Below are 23,525 nucleotides of genomic sequence, written 5' to 3'. Positions count from 1 at the left end.
CTCCTGAGAGTTATTAACTCTCACAATATTGGATAGAGAGTCATTGTTAAAACTTAAATTTATTTTATCATTAGAATTAATATACCTGTCTCCTGGCCTCAACTCAACTAAAACAAAAAACATGAATTTTTTTTTTAAAGTTTATGAGGTCCATTTTTACTTAAAGATTAGTTACTTTGGAGATCTACATTTAAACATAATTTCATAATTATTAAAACTCAAGGGACTTTCGACTTAATTCTAAGCGACTTAATTCTATGTGTTATTTAAAAAGTTTAATCCCGCTACACAATGGTTAAAGGGTCTGTATGTATCTCTTTTAATTAAGCGTCTCTTAAGATTAAGTTGACGGTTTTTTTATCGAACTTGAAAAATTCAATAAGATTCAGATATAACAAATAAATTGCAAACCAATTAATTGCACTTATAACAGTTCAAAACTGGTTTTATTTGATAGCATGTACAGCAGATTTACATTTTATATCTATCTGATCTTATCAATATCTATCTGATCTATCTTATTTTAATATTTGATGAATTTTTATAAAATTTTGGAAAACAAAAGAATATATTTCGCGATTTTTTATAACAATTTGGAGCAAACAAAAATTTTGAAAATATTCTCCAAAACATCGATAATTGCGGTTTTTTTACTCACCCTTCATACATCATACCTGGAGTTGAGAACCCTGCACCAAGTAAGGAGAAGACAACAAGAAGTTTCAACATTTCTAAAATTTAAAATTTTTTTAATTCACATTTTATTGATTATGTGTTTTTTATCCGAATTTTTTCTGTGATTTTTCTCTTTGCTTCTATCTGAATCTATTTTCAATCTTCTTTTTATTTCTCCTCTTCAATTTCTTATCCTCCAGCTCTTAATTTGGTTTCTAGGTGAACTTTAGTTAATGATCTGAAACTGGTAGAAAGTGGGATGGGAGGGATGGAAGGGGGGGGAGCTAGGTGTCTAGGACAATCAATTAATTAGAAAAACATGACGCTCAGGGATGCGTTATGACTTATGAGTTATGATGTTTGTTTTTTCAACCACATGAATCTTATTCAGACGAATCTTTAAAAAAAATTTAAATTACTCTTCTTAAAATTAAAAATCAAATAAATTCGTTAATTCTTTGCCTAATTTCTTACATATCGCTTTAAAAGTTAATAGTTTGATAAATAGTTTTCTTCATAAAGGGAATGTTTGCTTTATTTGAAAATACACAAACCATCCATATTTTTTTTTTAATTAGAACAAAACTGAACCAATGACACCGTTCAAAAATTTCCCTGAGGACAAGAATTATCGATATTTTCAGTGGAAAACTATCATTGCGTCTTTTTAGAAAACCAAGGTTTCTAATCAATTTCCTGGTATTTTAGATAGGATAAACCGTGTTAAAAACCCTTAAATCACTGAATTTTGAGTTTAACTCTTTGCATTTCAAGTTGGACATTGGACAGTCCAGAAACAGCAGTGAACATATTAACCCTATCTCTGCTGGGGTACTTGAAAACCAGAATATGCTGGGGGGGCCCCCCTCTAAATCCCATGTTTGATGTCCAAATAAGACAAATGATACATCATTGAAAAGCTCTTGTGCACTACATTTAGAATCTACCAAAAAATTTGCAAATTTGCAAAAATTGATTTTTTTATCGCAAAATCTAGTTATATAGTAAAAATGTTTGCAAAATAAAATTTGTCCAAAAAATGAAAATTTATACATTTTTGAAAAGCCTTTGACCATGCCATTTCAAATATGCAAACAATTTTGCAAAATTTTAAATAACTTGATTTTTAATCAAGAAAAACTAAAAATGTGCAAATTTCCTTTAACAGGTTTTTTGCAAAAAATTTGCAATTTTTTTCTCGCAAAACTTGTGCAATTCGTTTCCTTATGTCAAAGGCTTTCCAAAAAGCTAAATTTTATCAAAATTTGACAAATGGAAGTGGGTCAAAACAAAGATTTAGTTTGTTACAGAAAAAAGCTGTCATTCAGGCAGTGTGCCTGAGGACTCAGGCCGTTTGCATTAAAGCCGGGCTTTAGGCCTGAAGGAAGTGCTTTGGGTATGTAGGAAAAGTCAGAAAATTTCAACAGCCTCAGACCAATACTTTTTGAGTTATGTAAAAAAAACTACAGGGGGGGGGTGAAATTGACCCCCCCCCCAGATGGAATAGGGTTAAGAAATCAACGAATTAAAAAAATTGGGGTTTCGCCTGAAATAGATTGATTATTTTCAAAGACAAATGTTTGAATTCGTTGCATTCCTTTCCCAAAAATGGGTCACAAATATTTAACAGTTTCGTTCTTATCCCATTGTGAGCTTAACCTTGTGAGTGCAACTTGCGATCGAAATTTGCTTTTTTTTGTCGGTAGATGCTTTTTAAATAAAAAAGGAACAAAAAACAACTCTGTAAGTTTTTAAGTTGAACAAATCGCGATTGAATTTAAATTGAAAAAATCGAACGACCTTATCCCTGAAATGTCCAGAATGAAGTAAAAAGTTATGACAATGTATTTGTAAATACGTGGTTAGTCCCTTAAACTGAGAAAAGTAGAAGGTATAACTAATAAATGCACTGTATAACGAGGGTAGCATGAAGAAGGTTTAAAGCATACTGTCAGGTCTACTGGTCACAACACAACTGTTATTCTACCGAGAACAGGGAAACTGTTTCAAAACCAGAGTTCTACGCAAAGTATGACTACGCTGCATTGTTTAAAGAAATTTTCATTTTCTTCCTATTACCGAACCAACAAAAAGCATTACGAATAAATTAATAGTTTTGTTCGAAATAATAATCCGAATTTTAAGAATTAACTAAATTAATGGAGATCTAGTCATAATTTCGAATAATTTTGAAATGCTTTCGGTAGTTCGATCAAACTGTTAGATTTGATAGTTCAGGCGCCATTAGTTCCAAAACTAAGACTTGGTCCATTTCTAACACTGAGTGAATGGGCACAAATTAAAAGACTGGGTTTTTGTGATCCTGGCCCATATCCAGAGTAAAAGTCGATAGTAAAAACTAAAACCAACAATTTATAAAACATGACGAGGACAACAATTCCCAATTTTAAACTTTTTTTGTAATAAAAATTGTAATTTTAGTTTTTTATAAAAAATCTTTTGCCCATTTTCAAGACAATGTCAGGTTTTCCATTTTCTAACATATCCTGAATTTGAAACATTGTTGCATTTTCAAGACAAAACCTACTTTCTTGTTTTTGAGTATAATCCGCAATTCAAAACAAAACTCACTTTCATAGCTTACAAAATAAATCACTGAAAACAAAAAGTATCTTATGAAGACTATAGAAATAAACAGTTACCCGCATTTCCAATTAATTTAATTTGTAAGAACAATTTTTTTACTGAAAGAAGGATTTTATTGAGCAAACAATTTCACTGAAAAAACGAACGAAAATCGATTGAAAATGAACGATCATTTTGAAAACATATTGCAAATATCACGTAAACATTTTATGTAAACCTACAGTATGTTGCACATTAATGGTGCATAATGACATTATTCATTGAAACTGCGTTTAAATTGAATATGTAGCATGATTAGATTCAATCATGTGATATACTTAAATTAAGCTGTAAACATGTGTAAAGATAGGCTAACTACGTTACATCTATTCTCGCTAATCTTGCATAAATACGTACATTAAACTTTAACTGTGCAGTAAATATGTAACATAAGATATTAGAATACAGTTAGTTTATAGAGTAACTGTTTTCTGAGAGAGAGTAATCCTGATTTTGATAAAATAGGTAGGATCGTCCATACTATTTTGGGATCGATATATAGCTTGTTTGATAGCTAGGCTTGTGTCCTTGTGTGGCATTTAGAGTGTTGTATTTTCCCCATCATTTGGGATCGATATATAGCTTGTTGGATAGCTAGGCTTGTGTCCCTGCGTGGCATTTAGAGTGTTGTATTTTCCCCATCATTTCGGATCGATATATAGCTTATTTGATAGTTGGGTTTGTGTCCATGTGTGGCATTTAGAGCGTTGGATCGTCCGCATCATTTCGGATCGATATATAGCTTATTTGATAGTTGGGTTTGTGTCCCTGTGTGGCATTTAGAGCGTTGGATCGTCCGCATCATTTGGGATCGATATATAGCTTATTTGATAGTTGGGTTTGTGTCCCTGTGTGGCATTTAGAGTGTTGGATCGTCCGCATCATTTGGGATCGATATATAGCTTATTGGATATGTAGGAAAAGTCAGAAAATTTCAACAGCCTCAGACCAATACTTTTTGAGTTGTGTAAAAAAAAACTACAGGGGGGGGGTCAAATTGACCCCCCCCCAGCAGGAATAGGGTTGAAGGGTACTATTGTGAATCGAAAATGTCTCGAAAAAATGGAAGGTCACTTGAATGAAAGTACGTCGCCAGTTCCTATAAGCAGTTTTTAGTTATCCTGTGATAAACTGTAGGTTACAATGCAAACATGGAAATCCCGTTACATCCAGACTTCTAGGAGCCATGTTTAAACAGTTTTCTGTGGTGAAACTATACTAAACCCCCGCCTTATATTTAACTGAGGAAACAATTTCTAAATTTCGTTCTTAAAGGGACTGTCAGTCGTTAAAACTTAGATGTATCAATCATTGCTTCTTAGATGAAATATTTTACGTCAGTTAGTACTAAAACGTAAAGGGCATTAACATAAAAATAATGACTATATACATGTAAAATTTCATGGATATCTCAATATTTTGCATAGTTTAATTTCTTTGTTAAAACTTACCTTCAAGAATTATCTTTTTTTGTGTATTTTCTATACAAAAATTGTGATTTTCGTAAAAAAATTTTATCCTGTTTTACGTGGTTTAATAAAAATTAACATTTGAGTGATAAAACAACTAGATTAACTCGAAAGACTCAAGAATCTGAAATATAAAAAATCGAATTCTCGTCAATATTTCGAAATATTGTAATTTTAGAAGTAATGTTTTTGGTAGTATCAGAAAATACTCAGTCTTTATCTGTGTTAAACAAATTAACTGCCTGTGAGGTAAAATTATCCCATAGTTTCTCCTGTTTAGGGCAAAATTAAGTGCTTAAAGGCAAATTTAATGAAAGAGAATTCGAATGAAAATATAATTTTTCTTTCTTCCTTTTGCAACTTATAAATCAACTAACTGTGCATCTGATTTTGGGGAGTCATAACTCATAGGTAATAGTGATAAAAAGATGGTAATATGGTTTAAACAAAGAATGTATTCAAAATGGAATAGAAACACTATATGTATTTTTCCAGAGACACACCCAACCAATTATTCAACTAATTATAATTACTAATTATAGTATTAATTACTAATTATTTAAGGGTTTTCTATTCAACTTTCTATACAATTTTAATTTAATAGCTATCTTACTATTTAGCTATTTAGTTCTATTCAACTCATGCAAGCATTATCTGTATAGTAGCATTGCATTTAAATTACAACTTGCGATGAACTTAGCAAATATATATACAATAACGATAAAACCATCTATATCAATAAAACTGATTATTTATCCAACTATACAGTAATAAACGGAAATCAATGGAATAAGAAGACGACATTATAACAACATTTAATAGTTTTACTAAACACTAATCAGTAATTTAGAGAAAAGTGTCTCATTGGACTATTTAAAGCTGTAACTTAATTCTAAAGTCATCATCCAGAGTTTGATGGATATCACTGTATTTTAGCATCTATCTATCTAAAAAATTTAAATGAAAAGAGAATCCTACTGCACATTTTTAACTAATGTTTAAATTATCTATCAAACTGGTCTAAAGTTTATACTCTAAATCATCTTGACGACTACCGTGTCTAGCCACACGTCATGATGTCAAAGATAGTTTTAAAACTGTTAAATCTTCAATAATCAATTCATAGATAAGGGTGTTCATAACCAACGGCAAATTGTCTAAAAAGTTTATAAATATTTTAATCTCAAGATTTTTACTTGGAATTGAATCTTTTGAAAGAAAGGTCTAATTTGCATTGTATTTCAATTATCTTATTAGAGAGAAAAGAGACGAAATTAAAACAAAACCTCTATTTAATTATCGACTCAACCTCATCTTGGCACATGAAAGAGAAGTTCCTGTTTTTCTCTCGAAAAACGGATAATTTCCAGGGCCAGTTACTTCGTAAAAATTACTTACGGCTTTAACAATTTAAGAAGGAAGAAATTAGACTTGAGTCCCTGAAAACACTGTTTGAATATTTTTGTTTTACATTGCCGCTTGCAAAAATAAGTTCACCCAGTTAAGTTTGGGCTGTAAACGTTTATTTTAAGATACACTGTAGATGTGATCACAACGAACGTGTTTCGATTAATTTTTAGACACCCTGTAGTTGTGTGAACTACGACAAATACAGGTTCATTTTGAAACACTCTGTAGATGTGTGAACTGCACACATGTATAATTTTATTTAATTAAACATCCTGTAGATGAATGAACTACGAACCAGTTTAAGTTTTTATTTTAAACACCCTGTACTGTATATGTGTGAGCTACGGACATGTATTAGCTTATTTAAAACACCCTGTAAGCGAGTGAATTACGAAACAGCCAAGTTTTATATTAAGACAAACTGTACTCTGTAGGTGTGTGAACTAGAAAACTGTGTAAGTTTATTTTAAGACATCCTGTAGGTTTTTGAACTACGAACCTGTATAAGTTTATTAGACTGGGACAGGCCACTGGTTTCACTATTCACAGTATAGAAACTTCACTACTGCTTGACTGAAGAGCACGACCCTAAACCCAAACCTTAATTACAGGGCTAAACACTCTTCACCTTATCACTAGAATTCAGGGGTTAACACTCATCACAGTTATTCATAATATCACTGATTCACTTATTTATTTAACGCAGGGTTGAAATTTATCATTTATTTCTGAACGGAAGAAAAAGCATTAAAACGTTAAAATTTATAAAAAGAGAAATTTTCAAATTCATTTTCATTCTTAAATTAAAAATCATCCCTGAATTTAATACTATGGGCACGCTGGTTAATGAAAATAATGAATTAGTCTCAAACTAAAATTTACGACGTTTAACCTACTTTCATTTCTCTTCTCTCAAAAATATTGCAATTTCGTTTCATTTAAGTCATGTTACGTCACTTTTAGATACTGTCAAATATCTAATTTTAGTTTAAACAAATTAAGCCAAATTCATTAATATGTTTTTAAATTCTTAAAATATGAATCGAATATACAATAAGTTTTATTGTTTTATTATTTTAATCTTTTCATACTAATTTTCTACTTTAATTATTAAAAAACATTAAAAAGGATTGTAAGCGTAATTTCAAGTGACCCTTCATGCAATGGCTGATTTTCACAACTTAACCCTTGAACCCTGTACCTGATCAAAAATGTAAAAGATATTGACATTTGTCTAATTTTAAAATTGTTTGATTCTGATACTTCCTTTATATTTTTCTGCGCAAGTGACATTAGTAGAGAAACCACTATTAAAAATAATCATTTCTCACAATGATAAATATTGATTTCTTATTGATGACACCGCTTTGAATCGGGCATTGTCATATTTGCATGGAGGGTTATACTTGAATTTATTAGATTTCTTGTATAATACAACCCTATATGTTTTCACTCTTTTTTGAACAAACAAACATTTTGGATTTAGCCATGTCTCATCTATTCCTTTCAAATAAAAAGTTTCGCACTCGCACATTTAAATTTTATTTGGAGCAGCATCTAGCACCCTTCCCCTCCAGCCTTCCTCAGGTAGCTTTGCTTTCATTTAAACCAGAAAAATACGTTTTTTGTCAACCGAAAAATAAAAATTCACCCTGTTTCGAAATTTTACAAGATGCAAATCATGAAAATCGAAAGAATGTTTAGATACAACTGCTCTAAATACAAAAATCTGGTCTTCATTTACCAAGAAAGGATGTTGCAGTTATAATCTTTAAAGTGTGTAATCCATAATGTCTTACGCTGAAAGAAGAAACATCAAAATTCAAAGCATTTAGAAAAAATAGACATTTTTTTCAAAATTAGGACATCATCAAAATCGACATAAACATTCAAGAGGTATCCTAACGTTATGATCATTGGACAAAGCGTTCGTCATTATGAAGGTTAGATTTTTAGAACAAAACGTTACAAACAGTGAAACTAAAATTTTAGTACTTTTTATATTTAACCGATAGATTTCCTTCGAAACATTTAAGTTGCATTCTCCCGCTTGCCCTTTCTTAAAAGTTTAGACCAGCGTTTACCATTATGATGATTACTGTACGCTTTGGTTTCATTAATTAGAATTTTCCCTTTTTACTTTCCTTGAATCCACACACCACGCAATATTCAAGATACGAGTAGAGATAAACGGACGGTCATCAAAATTTCACTTTTGTGAACTCGCAAACACATACATGTATAATATATATAGTACAGACTACAGACTAGATGAAACAAAGGTTGGGTTTTATCAAGGAGATATTGAATAGACGGAGGGGGAGATAGGGTTTCTGTACTTTGCAGTGACGTTATTGGACTGCTGAAGAACTAGTTTTTGCGTAGCAACAATAANGGGGGGGGGGGGATAACCTTGAATTTGATTGAAAATGTCGCTGTAATAAGGTTCTTTTCGTATAAAACTAAAATCCTTAACTTTTTCAATCTTTTTTAGCAAGATAATACTACTTTCACAGCTTACTAACTCATGTTTGTTTACATTAGATCGGCTGCCTTTGTTATTGTTGTTGCGCAAAAACTAGTTCTTCAGCAGTCCAAAAACGTCACAGCAAAGTGTACGGAAACCCTATCGCCCCCTTCTTCTATTCAATATCTCCTTGGGTTTTATGAAAAGCAAAAAGCAGTTAAACTACAGTGATAACCAGAATAGGAAGACGACAGTGCTAACCAGAATAGGAAGACGACATTAAAGCACTCTGAGGTATATTTGACGTTACAAAGCAAAAAGCTTTACTTGTAAATTGTTAATTTACATATTAAATGAAATTGGTCTAATTACACGACACAATGGCTGCGCATCCTGCTCATTAGACTATTTAAATCATAACTTGAGTCTACATTCGACTTCTTATTAAATTTCTGAGATTTCTGGTTATCACTGTATGTACCGTTATTCATATTTTTTGTCTCCTTAAAACTTACATGGCCCAAGATAAAGATCCAAACTAACTTTTTTATCAAATTATAAAAAGAGTATAAAAATCTAAAATTTGTTATTATAAATATATCAAATCAATCAATCATTGTACTGTACAGCTTGCTCTAGCTGATTTAAAATCGGCCCGATAAATGAAATGAACCGGAGTGACGTGGATATACCGATCAACAAACAATTTTAAAAATACAGGGTGTCCGAATAAACATGGGAATTCAGTGACGAATTCGATATCGTCTTTTTAAATAATTCTTTGATTTAGTATAGTGATACCTAGGGAGAAAGCTGTAATCTGTAAGAGTTTCGTCTGCTATGTTCACATTTTGTTTGTTTATGTTTTGACTGCATACGGTTGTACTTAGTAAAACAAGAAAATTGCAGAGTACAAACAGAGTTAACTTGTCCGTCTTCACTGTTCATCTTGCGGGGACATTATAGACACATCTTTACAGTCGTTTACCCTTTTCATAAAATAAACTCTAGCAGACATAACAATATTATGGCTTTTGAAATTAGGTATTACATAATGCTAATTCATAACAAAGACGATATCGAATTCGTCACTGAATTCCCATGTTTTTTGGGACACCCTGTAGTTTATATATAAACAATATTAACTGCACAAAAAAGTATGATATTGCACAAGACGAAAGTGAAACCATTTTTTTTACTCGCTTTGTAGTTCAACTAGCCATTTCTAGTTCAACAAATTCCTATTTAATAAACCCAACTTCAGATTCAGTTTTATTGCAATATCATGTAATTTTTCAAAAAACTTTTAAGTATTTTTGAATCTTCTTCTTAATTAAGAGCCCATATTCCACGATGAATGAGAATTTGGAGACGACTCTGCAAATTCATATCCAACCTGCTTCATAGGTACAAGTTTTTGTATTTACCAGCTTTTAAAAATAATTTTGGCATATAATTATTATTCTCTATTTTTTTTTAATTTAACCTGTTTCGTTGATTTTAATCCATAAAGCTAGGTTTTGTTTTCAGTAACAGATCCAGATTAATATACGAATTTTGTATGACGCATTGGGAGTAAAATAAATAAGAAAAAAATAAACAACTTTTTAAACAAATGTACAGCGAGAACAAGAAAATAGAAGACGACTTTTAGATTCAAGTTATGACTTTGAATAGTCCAATGAACACGAGACACTGCAATTGTTCAGTACACTCAAACCAATTTCACTTTAAAAGTAATTTAATGAGTGTCTAGTAAAACTATTTGCTTAGTAATAACATCGAATGCTATATGCATTCCGTATCGTTTTCCTCTTCCACACGCTTAAAATTTACGGTGGTAGGCGAATATATCATTATAATAAAGACGATTTCAATTTTGATTTATATCAAGTTTTTAAACAGCATGGATACACAAAAACATGGAAACAAAGAGAAGTTATCATTGTAAAAAGCTTCTCTTTTATTACTTATAAAATTGTAATTTGAGATAGGTGTCAAAAACTTAATGAAAAATTTGTATTAATTGAATTTATATAATCGCCTACCGTATTCAAAATTATGAGAAACATGTTCAGTATCTCAAAAACCGGTTGTTCGATTTTACAAACATGATAAAACATTAGTTTTTTTAGTGTAAGCTTAGGCAATATCACCCTTTTATAATTCTACTTCAATGTTTGTTCAAGAAACGCCAATATCTAATACTTTCGTAATGTGCAATATTCATAATTTGTAATTAAAGGGAATTTTAACCATATTCAGAACATGATTATTTCTTCCCCTGAATTTATTATAAAGGGCTAAACCCGTTTTGTGGTTAAACAAAAAATTATTCTTAAACTATCTACATTTCTAAAATTATTTATAATGTTATTTTCTCTTCATTTTTGCTAGGTGACACTCGATCTCTTTAATAAGAGCTTAATTCAATATTTGTATTGGGAGGTTTAACCCAACCTGAATTAGCTTAGTTCCCCATAACTTAAGCTATTAGAAAGTCATTATAATTGAATATATTTAGATAACAGCGTTCGCACATTTTTAAGAGATACTATTTTTATATCCCTAAATTTCTATTGAACACCGGCCTCCAACTCTACTTTTAAAATTTTCATCTCTGCAATCTTTGACCGAATTAGAGCTAGGTCGCTGAAATACCTACCGCGCCAGTTCAAATCTTAAATCATCCATTTAAAGTTAATGATGCATGAGGACTTGAATTGGAGATTCAGGATATTAGTATAGTTTAGCGACCTCTCCAATTCACAAAATTCGGTCCCTGCTGGTGTAAAAATTTGATATTTCAAACTTTTATCTACTTGAACTGATAACTTGAAATATAAAATGATCTAAGCCATCAGCTTGCAAAGTATTTAAAGTTAAATTTGAGAGAGTAATCAGTTTCTTTGCACATTTTATTGAGAGTTACACAATTTTCTAACCAAAAGAAAACTAAGAATAGAAATGAAATATGAAAAATTTGGATATTTCATATTCATGGAACATCATATATTTCTGATCTTTTCAATTCAAACAGAAATCAGAAGTAATTTATGCAGACACCAATAAATTATAAGTATTAATTCAGTTAATAGTTTTTAGAAACATGCCTTCCTTAGAGACATTGTTATTTAGGGTAGCTGAGATTACAGCTATAGGAAATTAACCCTTATTTTGTTTTAAGAAGTAATATCAAAATATTTCACAATAAAATTACACAAAAAGTTATAAAAAGGGATAATGTAAGACCTGCAGTTTTGATGGTACATTTCTCGAAAACTGTTGTTTTTGATTTTCTCGAAGGTTAGATTTTTATTTTTACCTTATTCAAATATTAATGGGCTCCCATGAACAATTGTCATTTACTTTGTAATAAACATGAAACTTTGATAATAATCAGAGTCCAAAATATTTTTAAGTTTTAGGCATTTCAGGCGGGCTTTGCGTTCGTTTTTCCTCTAAAATTTTAATGAGGCCGCCATTTTTTTTCTTTTCACAACATGAACTAACAATCTTATAAAACAAGTTTTTCTAAGTAGCCTTTTTAAATTTTGAGCGGTCATAAACCTTTCCTTGGTGGGTCATGTGACACAAAAAGTAATCATTTCGGCTCAATAGGCTTAGCTGTCTTCACGTTTACACTGTTTTGCACTCTCCTTCCAGTGTAACAGTTGGGCTAAATGTTACGAAAAGAAACAAATCCACCACCTTCTCTTAAACATTGTTATCAGAATTTCTTCATCATTTAAAAATCAATGTATACAATCTTTATAATTCAGAATGTGTTAAAAACCATCAACTAAACCTAAAGTTCCTGTTTCAGGGAACTCCCATTACGAGGTGCTCCTTGTTGATGATCCAGGACCAATACAGTTTCCAGAGGTAATATTTCATCAATATTAGACTACATAACTGTAAATACAGATAACAGAGGTCATATTTCATAACTTTTAGACTATATAACCATAAATACAGTTTCCAGAGGTAGTATTTCATCACTATTAGACTATATAACCATAAATACAGTTTCCAGAGGTAGTATTTCATCATTATTAGATTATATAACCATAAATAAAGTTTCCAGCGGTAATATTTCATCAATATTAGACTCTAGACCCATAAATACAGTTTCCAGGGGTAATATTTCATCAATATTAGAATATAAGACCATAAATATAGTTTCAAGAAGTAATATTTTATCAAAAAAGACTCTACACCCATAAATACAGTTTTTAGAGGTAATATTTAATCAATATTAGACTCTAGAACCATAATACAGTTTCCAGAGGTAATATTTCATCTATATTAGACTTTAAAACCATAATACAGTTTCCAGAGGTTATATTTCATCAATATTGGACTCTAGAACAATAAATACAGTTTTCGGAGGTAATTTATTCATCAATATTGGACTCTCGAACCATAAATACAGTTTCCAGAGGTAATATTTTATCAACATAGACTCTGGAGCCATAAATACAGTTTCCAGAGGTAATACTTCATCAATATTAGACTCTAAAACCATAAATACAGTTTCAAGAGGTAATATTTCATAAATATTAGACTTTAGAACCATAAATACAGTTTCCAGAGGTAATATTTCATCAATATTAGACTTTAGAACCATAAATAAAGTTTCCAGAGGTAATTTATTCATCAATATTGGACTCTCGAGCCATAAATACAGTTTCCAGATGTAATATTTTATCAATATAGACTCTAGACCCATAAATACAGTTTCCAGAGGTAATATTCCATCATTATTAGACTCTAGAACCATAAATACAGTTTCCAGAGGTAATATTTCACCAATATTAGACTCTAAAACCATAATACAGTTTCCAGAGGTAATATTCATCAATATTAGACTTTATAACTATAAAAACAGTTTCCAGAGGTTTTATTTCATCAATATTGGACTCTAGAACCATAAATACAGTTTCCAGAGGTAATATTTCATCATTATTAGACTTTAGAACAATAAATACAGGTTCTAGAGGTAATATTTCAGTTATAAGGACCATAGTGCAGTTTTCAGGTAATTTATTCATCAATATTAGACTCTTGAACCATAAATACAGTTTCCAGAGGTAATATTTCATAAATATCAGACTCATGAACCATAAATACAGTTTCCAGAGGTAATATTTCATCAATATTAGACTCTAAAACCATAATACAGTTTCCAGAGGTAATATTTCATAAATATTAGACTTTAGAACCATAAATACAGTTTCCAGAGGTAGTATTTCATCCATATTAGACTCTAAAACCATAAATACAGTTTCCAGAGGTTATATTTCATCAATATTGGACTCTAGAACAATAAATACAGTTTCCGGAGGTAATATTTCATCAATTTTAGACTCTAGAACTATAAATACAGTTTCCAGAGGTAATATTTCATCAATATTAGACTCTAGACCTATAAATACAGTTTCTGGAGGGAATACTTCTTCATCAATATCAGACTCTAGAACCATGAGAAAATCTATGAAAAATTTAATTCTTTTCAACATCTTCCTTCTTTTTTAAATGTTGTGTTTGTCTGTGCTGATTAGAAAACAAAATTGCAACAGAATGTCGTCAATACTTCATTAATAAATTAAACACTTTTCAAAGACATATTTTGTACTGGACTGATTCAGTTTACTTAAAGGGGCTGTCTTTCTTTTGCAAACAATTTTTTTTAACAATTTGGTTTGGATGATATTCCAAACCTTATAGAGAAAATAATATAAGTGATAATTAAACATTTTTTAAATTGTATTTCCGTCTGGATTGCCTCATGATTTCTTAATTTTGTTTCTGACATGAAGAAAATTAACTATTTTTTGTTATAAATGCTAAAAAATATTTTTTCTCGTTAACAACAGTTCTTGTTCAGATATTTTCTTATTCGGTTTTTTAGAGAACAAGGTTTAATATTTTTAATCATTACTCGATCAAAGAAAGTTAGACAATGCAAAAAATATTTTTAAATTATTTTATTAGATCACCGTTTGCCAACATACAACAACAACAACTTCATTTGGAATATTCTTTACAAACATTGCACTAGAAGATGGAGGCAATGACTACAATAAAACTTTTCAGAATTTTAAGGCAAGTTAAAGTGCATGAGGTCAAAATGTTTGTGTGAAAATCTTAAACTCTTTAACAGCTGTTATTGGATTTGAACAATAATCGCAATTTAAAATTTTCTTTTCCTATATTATTTTCCTAACATAATATCGTAAACTTTTGATATTTTAAATTATGAATCCGGCCAATTTGATGACAAATCTAACTATACAATAATTAGAGTTCTGCACCATTAGGTCGCAAAGTCATAAGAATTGGAAAAATTGTAGGGTACGAACAGGTTAAATCTACACATAAATTAAACTATTCCGCAAGAGTGCAGCAATAGCTACGGACAACCATTTATTCCCGGGATTGAAAACACAAAAGTGTTTTCTTTCTGTTTCTCTGTTTCTATAAAATAAAATGCCAAATAACTGAATTTAAAAATATCATCTTTTGAATGAAGTATGTATGAAGTATCATGATAAAATTCAGGCAATACTTTTTCCATTTAAAGAACTGTAAGCGTAATTTCAAGTGACCCTCCATGCAAAGATTAAATTGCCTGATTCACTCAGTACCTTTAAAAGCTTTGTGTGATTAAGTGTAAATTAGATAATGGTTTAGAGTTTTTAATACTGATTATATTGGGGGATATAAAAAGTGACTTGTGTATTTCTACTGCAGTAAAACATAAATGAATTAAAAGAATCAAACACTTTTAAACCTAGAAAACGACAATATCTCCCAAGTTATTAATCAGAAAAAGATACCAAATTTGAAACGGGCATTGCCATCTATGCATTGATGATAACTTTAAGCTCACCCCTTAAATGGGTTTTTTAAAAATTAAATGATTTTAAGCTGCACGCCATTTGTTCATGCTCTACTAAATGCATTTTATAATTGTGTTATCTTTAATTTTCTGTAAAAGTTCATTCATTTTTAGAAGGTGCTGGAAGAGACCATCATAAACAATGTGAGCAACCATGTTCCAGAACTCTCGGATGTTCTGGACATGTGCAATTTTTATGCAAGGAATTGAAAATAATAGAACTTTCTATTTTTTTAATATTGATCTTTTAAGATATTTTGATAAGGGTCAAATATAAGTATTTTGTAATTTCCATAAAAGGACCCCCCCCCCCGCCTCCTGTCACACTTTATATGATTTATCTTTTTCACTTTGAATTAATATTTAACCCTTTTCCGAATGGGCTACTTTTGTCTAGTATAGATGGGTTGAGGTGTTTTTTACCCTCCCCCCCCTAATTGTGATTAAGCATGAAGTGCCCTAAGACAACTTGACAATACCATGAAATTTGTTATCATTATTTTGAATCTGAATATTTGTAAAGAGGAGAATTCAAAATGTGTGCTGATTCCAACGGAGATGTTTTGTTGCCTAATCCATTTTTTCCATTGCCGAAATGTAAGTTTATGCAAAGTCAAATATGGTTTTGATTTTATTAACCTATATTGCGTATTTTTTCATTCATGCATACAGCATAGTGAAATTTTTCATCTAAACGGTGCTATTTTAAAGTAATCATCACGCTAAAATGTAAAAAACAAATTTATTTAAACAAGAATAATACAGAAACTGTTGTTATTTTTTTATGCCTTATCAAAAATTTTATTATTTATATCTAAAAATAACCATTCATGAGACAAGTACACAGCATTTCATAAAAATACCTACATATTTGGCACAGTGTTAAAAGTGTTGGACTCAAATTTTCTCTACACCTCAAAAGTTCTCGCATTTTAAGAATATATTTGTGTCGTTCTCAAAGCTCGAAATAAAATTTAATTTGAATAGGCTTTAAAATTATCTTTCAAACAAACTCTAAACCAAAATAATAGTTTTGTAAATAAATACATCCCCAAAAACCAAAATGATACTATTATAAATAAACTTATTAATACTCAGGTTACTAATTACTCCATTGAAGGGATGTAATTTAACATGCAGGACATTAATTACTCCATTGGAGGGATGGTAATTAACACTTGGGACACTAAATATTCCATCGGAGGGATGTTGATTAACACTAAGGACACTAATTACTCCATCAGAGGGATGGTAACACTCAGGACACTATAATATTCTATCGGAGTGATGGTAAAAAACGCTCAGGACACTAATTACTCCATCAGAGGGATGGTAATTAGCACTCAGGACACTAATTACTCCATCAGAGGGATGGTAATTAGCACTCAGGACACTAATTACTCCATCAGAGGGATGATTAATTAACACTTAGGACACTAATTACTCCATCGGAAGGATTATTATTAACACTCAGGACACTAATTACTTCAACCGAGGGATGATTATTAACACTCAGGACACTAATTACTCCATCGGAGGGATGATTAATAACACTCAGGACAATAATTACTTCATCAGAGGGATTTTAATTAACAATTGGAACACTTATTACTCCGATGAAGTAACTGGTGTTCTGAGTGTAAATTACAATCCATATCATAGAGTAATTAGTGTTCCAGGTGTTAATTAACATCCCTTCAATGAAGTCATTAATCATAATTGTGCATTCCCTCCGCTGAAACAATTTCCCTCCAATGTAGGGAACCAAATATGCTACTGCAAACTTCAATTTTTCATCATTTTGACGAACATTTAAACAACTATGCCACAATTAAAGTCCTGCACGTCAAGGTGATTTATATTTGATATTACATATTGATAGTGATTTATTGGCGATACTATACCTAAAAAATCCCACCACCTAATAAAACTTGTATCGTCCAGGTTTCCAAATAATTTCCATGATTTCAGTCGAAGTAAAAGTACGTGAAGTTGATACACACTATGGTCGGTGCTTCAGCTTATCAACCAATGAAACAGCGACACAAGAAGTAACGTCTGAGGGTAGGTCTTATGATAGGGCTGGTTAACATTCCATTATCAAGTTCTAGGTTACCGAACGGGAAAAGCTGCAAATTTTGAGATGGTTAATGAACAAAAATACATTAATGTAAAATAGAATGGAATAAAATACATACAGATGAGTGTTTAAAAGCAATTAAATAAATCAAATCTTTAAACTCAATCAATCAATGAAATCTATCATCGATTCAAATGTTTCCGTTTTTATTATTACTATCAAATATATTAATATATACAATCCATCAAATCATTTATAACAATTAAAAAGCCTTTAAACGTCATTGTTAGTTCATATGATTTAATTTCATAGGATGGAATCTAAGATTTAAGCAAAATAGTAGTTATGAGGTCTATATTTTACCAAAAACCAGGTTTCAGTTATAGCAGATATAAGTATATATATATATTGCATGCAAACACATGGAAAAAATGTTGATTACTTTTCTTTACATAGACAACTAAAAAAGAATTGTTACTTTTTTCCAAATTAAACAAAATTTGAATTAATACATTAACCCATTTAATACTTGATTTAGTTCATTGTTTAGGCCGTTTCCCACATTTTCACCAACTAAAAAATTATGTAAGTCAATTTTTGAAAAAAAACACAGTTCTTTGTTGATTCTTATCAACATTTAATTTTTTTCTTCAGTAATCATTCATCTGAAAACCCTAGACTGGGCATTTCTAGGGAGAAATTTAACCTCTTGCCCACAAAAGGATATCTAGCCTATAAAAGGTAATTTTGAGCTGTGGAAAAATATCAAATATACAAAGTCGCAAGAATAGTAATCTAGGGAGAACTGTTTTCATGAAACTGACACAAACTTATATAAACGAAGGATTCTGGAAAATTTTGTACGAAAAGAACAGGTGAATTTCAATGTGTTGAGATTTTTAATAAATGAAATAAGGAGATTTTAAGAAATATTTAATGCCAAGATTGATATTTAAAAAAACACATAATCTACTATACAGGGTGAACCAAAAAAAGTGTGATTTGCGGCGCCTGGTGCAAAAGGAGTAAGAGAATATTTTCCTTCAAAATTAGACCAAAACTAAAAATTGTGAATTTTCTTATTACAATTTTGCAAATTTTCTGTGATTCTTTAATTTAATCATTAAATTTTTTAAAATTTCTATAAAATAATTTATATACACATTTTTGATTTTCTGAACTTTTGATTTTGAGAGAAACAAAGGTTCTTGAATTTTCTTTTGGGCCATTGGTCGAGTACCAAAAAAAAATACAAATTTTCAAAAATTATTGTTAAAACACCATACAGGAGAGTTTGCACAAAAAAAGAAACAATTTTATGAATACAGATGAGCGATTTCACGATTATCGATTCACGAGGTTACTCTTTTTTTGCAACCTGTGTTGGTGTAAACCTGTGATGATTCAAAATTAGATTATTTGATTCAGAATCATAGTTTGAAAGATCTAAGGTCACATCATCCAGACAGAACAAACACTAGGCTGAGAGAATATCAGACATATAAGGACAACATTTAAAAATTGATTTTCTTAATTATTCCTGCGAAGTGGGGTTAGCATTTCAGTTAAACTGTACGAGGTGGGGGAACCATTTTTATAATGAGCCACTTTTAAAAAAATAAAAATAATTGATTTGGTGAATATAAATAAACATCAAATGTTTTTGAACAAAATTTAGAGTTAAAAAATTATAACAATTTAAATTCTTAACTCCCTTAGATTTTTGAACTGAATGTTTCTTATGTTATAAATATTTTATAATATGAAAACAAAAAAAGGCCAAATATACACATTGAGCAGTTTTTGTTACACTGAATTTTTTAATATCACATTTTTTTACCAATCATCATGGAGACATTACATAAATTAAAGATTTTATAGATTTTAATAAATAAAAAATAATAATTTCATCTTACTGTAAGAAAATAAACTTAATCTATTTATTTACTTTGCTTGTCTGTCTGGGTGTTTGTTTGTATCCAATAACGGTTGAACCGATCGGGCCCAACTTTTGTGTGGGACATCACATGGCCCTAGGAAAGGTTTATGAATGGACAAAATAAAAAAAAAATTGCATGAGGATCGTCATTCGGCGGGAAACATTATGCTTAGTATAATTCCTTTTTAATAAAATGTGAAGTTTAAAAACTGAAAAAGAAATAAATAAGAAAATGTTTTTCAATCTGTTTTTGAGACCAACAATTTCTTTAGAAACTGTCAGTAAATAAAAAACACAGTAAAATTTTTGAATATTTAAAAGGAAAAAAATGAGTATATATATATATTTATGTTTGTAATTGTTTAGATGAAATGTGAACCTATTGGAATAAACATGTTTTCTGACCTTAACATGGAGAAGTGCAACAAGGGAAATCTTTTCAATACAATTCTTGGTTTAGATGTTAAATACTCTTTTTTTATACTTTTTAAGAGGCTGTATCATTATTTTTTAATTAAGGTAAAGGGACAGTAATCTAAACTAAGAATAGAATAACTAAATGTTTGACGAAGATCTTATCTTTTTCAAATTTTATGGTCTTACTTTTAACCATTTAAAAGATTTTTCTACCATAGAATGACAGCATCACGATTTGGAATAATAATCTTTCTAATGGAAGATTTGGCCTACTTCAAAATAAATGTGCATCCAAAGAAGATGTAAGCACCTAATTATCTTCAATATATCGTTAATTATCTTTAAACTTTGAACAATAAACATAAAATGTTTAAGTAAAATATTAGCTGATAAATTAATTTAAAAGTGCAGTAGCTGGAACTGTGGCAAATATTCAATTCCTTTATTTGACTATATTATAGAAATTCAAAACATTTAGTTCTTTTCAATATCTCTTTATCAACAATCAATCAATATGATTGAAAATAGCAAGATTTTTTCACACCCCAAAGACCAGCTTTCGAAATTAACAATTCTTATACATTTGACCGACAAAGAAAATAATCTAACTGAGGCCGAATTTAAAGAATTGCAGACGCGGCTTAAATTTAAGCTGCGGCTCAAATGTAGTTGGTTCCATAAAATTGTATTTAATGTTTCCAGATTTAAGCCGGCGTTTAATTGAAACCAGTTTTTACTTTTTGGGGATTTGAGACACGGCTTAAATTAATTAAATTCGGACACTGATAATTTTATAATAATTTGTATTCAGTGTATGCCAGTCTGTAGATGGACTGATAATTTTATAATAATTTGTGTTCAGTGTATGCCAGTCTGTAGATGGACTGAGGAAAGCTATCCAATGGAAAACTCCCAAACGGTAAAGTGAAAACAGTAAATAATTAAAAATTTAATCTTATTGAACCAATGTATTTTCTAATTTTTTGAAATATTTTTTTAAAGAACTAATTTTGAGGGCTTTTTAAATCTGATGTTAAGCGCTTTTTTTCTATAATACGATATGTGTTTTTTTTGTTGCAAAGATGTACAGGTATTATTTTTCTTAAAAAAAATTAACAATCGGCGCAAACTAAATTTGGCTAATCTCTTTATCATTGTACCTTGATTATGTAAACCATTGATATTTCAAACTTTATTAAGTCAATTTTACCAGAATCAGTAGTTTAAAATATCAAATTTACGACAGAAGGTTGTAATATGAGGGTTAGAAAATTATAAATGTGCCCAGTAATAAGTTTATTTGTGATAAAGGGTGCTGATACAACCAGTCTAACTATCAATGGAATGCCTGAAAAAGTCAGGGAAACCAAGGTGAAGTGTTTTTTGCCTTAATCTTAAAATTAAGTTTCAATAATTAAAAGATTGTATTGTTTTCATTGAAAAGTTTAAAAATTTGGTTTAACACTATTAATTCTGACCAACCGAAAACCATCATTGTTACATTTCAGAGACCGAATAAATCTTAAGCCAAATACATAAAGAAAAAACAAGATTTATTGATCTTAGCTTAACAGGCCGAAGGGTCTGGGGGAAAACTGTTCTATGCTAAGGTCTTTCTATAAACATTTTTAAAATTCTTTAAATTTTAAATTATTTTGCTAGGAGGTACTGATGTATGGCTGGGATGGTATAATCATAGCTATTGGTGGATACATTGGGCTCTTTATAGGAACTTCTATACTAGATATCGTTAAGTAAGTAATCAACCCTTTATCTAGAAATGTTTAAATTGAACTTTTGAACAAAATTTTCTGAACGAACAGTGTTAAGAAACATTGTTTTCGAACGAACTTATTATGTTTTATAACAAATGATTTTCTTGATGGAACAATTCAATTAAACGATTGTTGACAAAACAAAATGAATTAATGATAATTCTGAAACCGGACAAATTTTTACGAACGGGCCATCTCCATTTTCAACCGCTTAAAGTTAAAAACACCGCTTTTATCTACTTGAAGCTAAAAACACCGATTGCTGAAAAAATTTACTAATCCAACAAACAATTGTTAAAAACCGAACAATTTGTTTTACAAGCAACAACTGATGCGTACAAAAAACGGCATGCCTCTGCATTTTTTAGGAATGCTATTTAAGTATTGAAGTATTATAGACTAAAAAAACGAAAAAACTGTTTTATTTTGACAATAATGTACTATATAAAATACAACCATTTTGGAAAATTAAAATGTGTAAACTATTAAATATATGCTGCAATGATTCGAGATTTTTTTAAATCAATTGTTTTACTTTTTCAACCTCAAGAAAGGAAGATTTTAGAAACTTTTTAAGCATTCAAAATTGGGCTTGACCATAAATTTAACTATTTTTTTCCGGCTTTTATCGAGGGTAAACAAATCAGAATTTTGGTTGCTCTCAATTTCAAATAATACATTTCCTGTCGAAAATGTACACTTTTAAAAAATTGAGAACATATAATATTTTATATATTTTGGGATTGGTAGTGTTCCCACTGTTTAAAAAAAATTGCATGGAAAAACACCCTCTTCAGAATTCATTGTAACCAGTACATATCACATAAATTTGAGTATTTGTAATACATGAAAAAGGCAATCGCTCAAAAAGCGTCCTTATCCTCTTTTGGCAACACCCTGTATAGATTATACACTATCATTTTCTATGGTTCGCACATGATTATGACATTTTTTTAGGTGGATTATTGAACGAGGTCTGGCTACTTGGAAATCCATTAACTGCTAAATAAACAATATTATGAAGAAACACCATATATTGACAAATACTTAATACTGTAATACTATAACTTGGTGTTTATAAAAGTTGTTAACAAAAATGACGAAAATAAATTAAAGTAAATTTAAAGAAATAAAAACTTTATTACATTTTCAAACTGTCTGCGCATTATTTTTTAAGGTTGCTCCTTATGTTAAAGTTGTGCTATTTATAGATACCCAGTAACCTTAACCCTATCATGATTAAAAACAGTTTACGCTAGAATTATGACATTTTTATTGTTTTTAGTTTTTATAATCAAGGTTTAAAATTTAGAAGGACAGACTTGTTGGCCAAGTGCTATGGCCACCTTAATGTGCACATTTTTTTGCATGTTATAATCGGTAATTACTTGTATTTTGAAGTTACACAGATAACAAGCATTTAATGTGAAAAAATACATTTCTGTATGCTTGCTGGGGCCCAATTATTTTCATTTTGTTTTGGTTTTCCGTTTCGCATTTTGTATGGGAGACAACTATTTGAAACAGTTTTGAAAATACATGTTTGATTAATTGATGACTGAAGTAAATATAATAAAATAACAAGAGAAAGTTTGGAAAGTGAATCTTAAAAACCCCCCCTCCCCCCCCAAGATTACTGAACATCTGGACATTTATGTATTGTACTGCATAACCTCCACAGTCCAACACTTTCCAAACCAAATGCTGCCACCTGTTATTCTATATTATACAGAGTAACCCATA

General features: G+C 30.2%; 1 protein-coding gene across 1 annotated transcript; it reads left to right on the top strand.

The window, feature by feature from the left end:
- The first annotated feature begins 3,768 nt into the window (after positions 1–3,768).
- On the top strand, positions 3,769–23,243 carry LOC111696222 (uncharacterized). Its single transcript, XM_023465769.1, has 13 exons — positions 3,769–3,786; positions 10,006–10,074; positions 11,806–11,828; positions 11,926–11,973; positions 12,494–12,552; positions 14,665–14,775; positions 15,686–15,715; positions 19,957–20,019; positions 20,226–20,309; positions 20,870–20,926; positions 21,319–21,378; positions 21,670–21,761; positions 22,740–23,243. The coding sequence occupies exons 2-13, from the start codon at positions 10,025–10,027 to the stop codon at positions 22,786–22,788; spliced, it is 726 nt and encodes a 241-aa protein (XP_023321537.1). The 5' UTR covers positions 3,769–3,786; positions 10,006–10,024; the 3' UTR covers positions 22,789–23,243.
- Positions 23,244–23,525: the final 282 nt, after the last annotated feature.

Source organism: Eurytemora carolleeae, unplaced genomic scaffold (genome assembly GCF_000591075.1).
Source record: "Eurytemora carolleeae unplaced genomic scaffold, Eaff_2.0 scaffold12, whole genome shotgun sequence".
In the NCBI taxonomy this organism is placed as follows: Eukaryota; Metazoa; Arthropoda; class Copepoda; order Calanoida; family Temoridae; genus Eurytemora; species Eurytemora carolleeae.
This window is presented reverse-complemented; position numbering and strand designations above follow the sequence as displayed.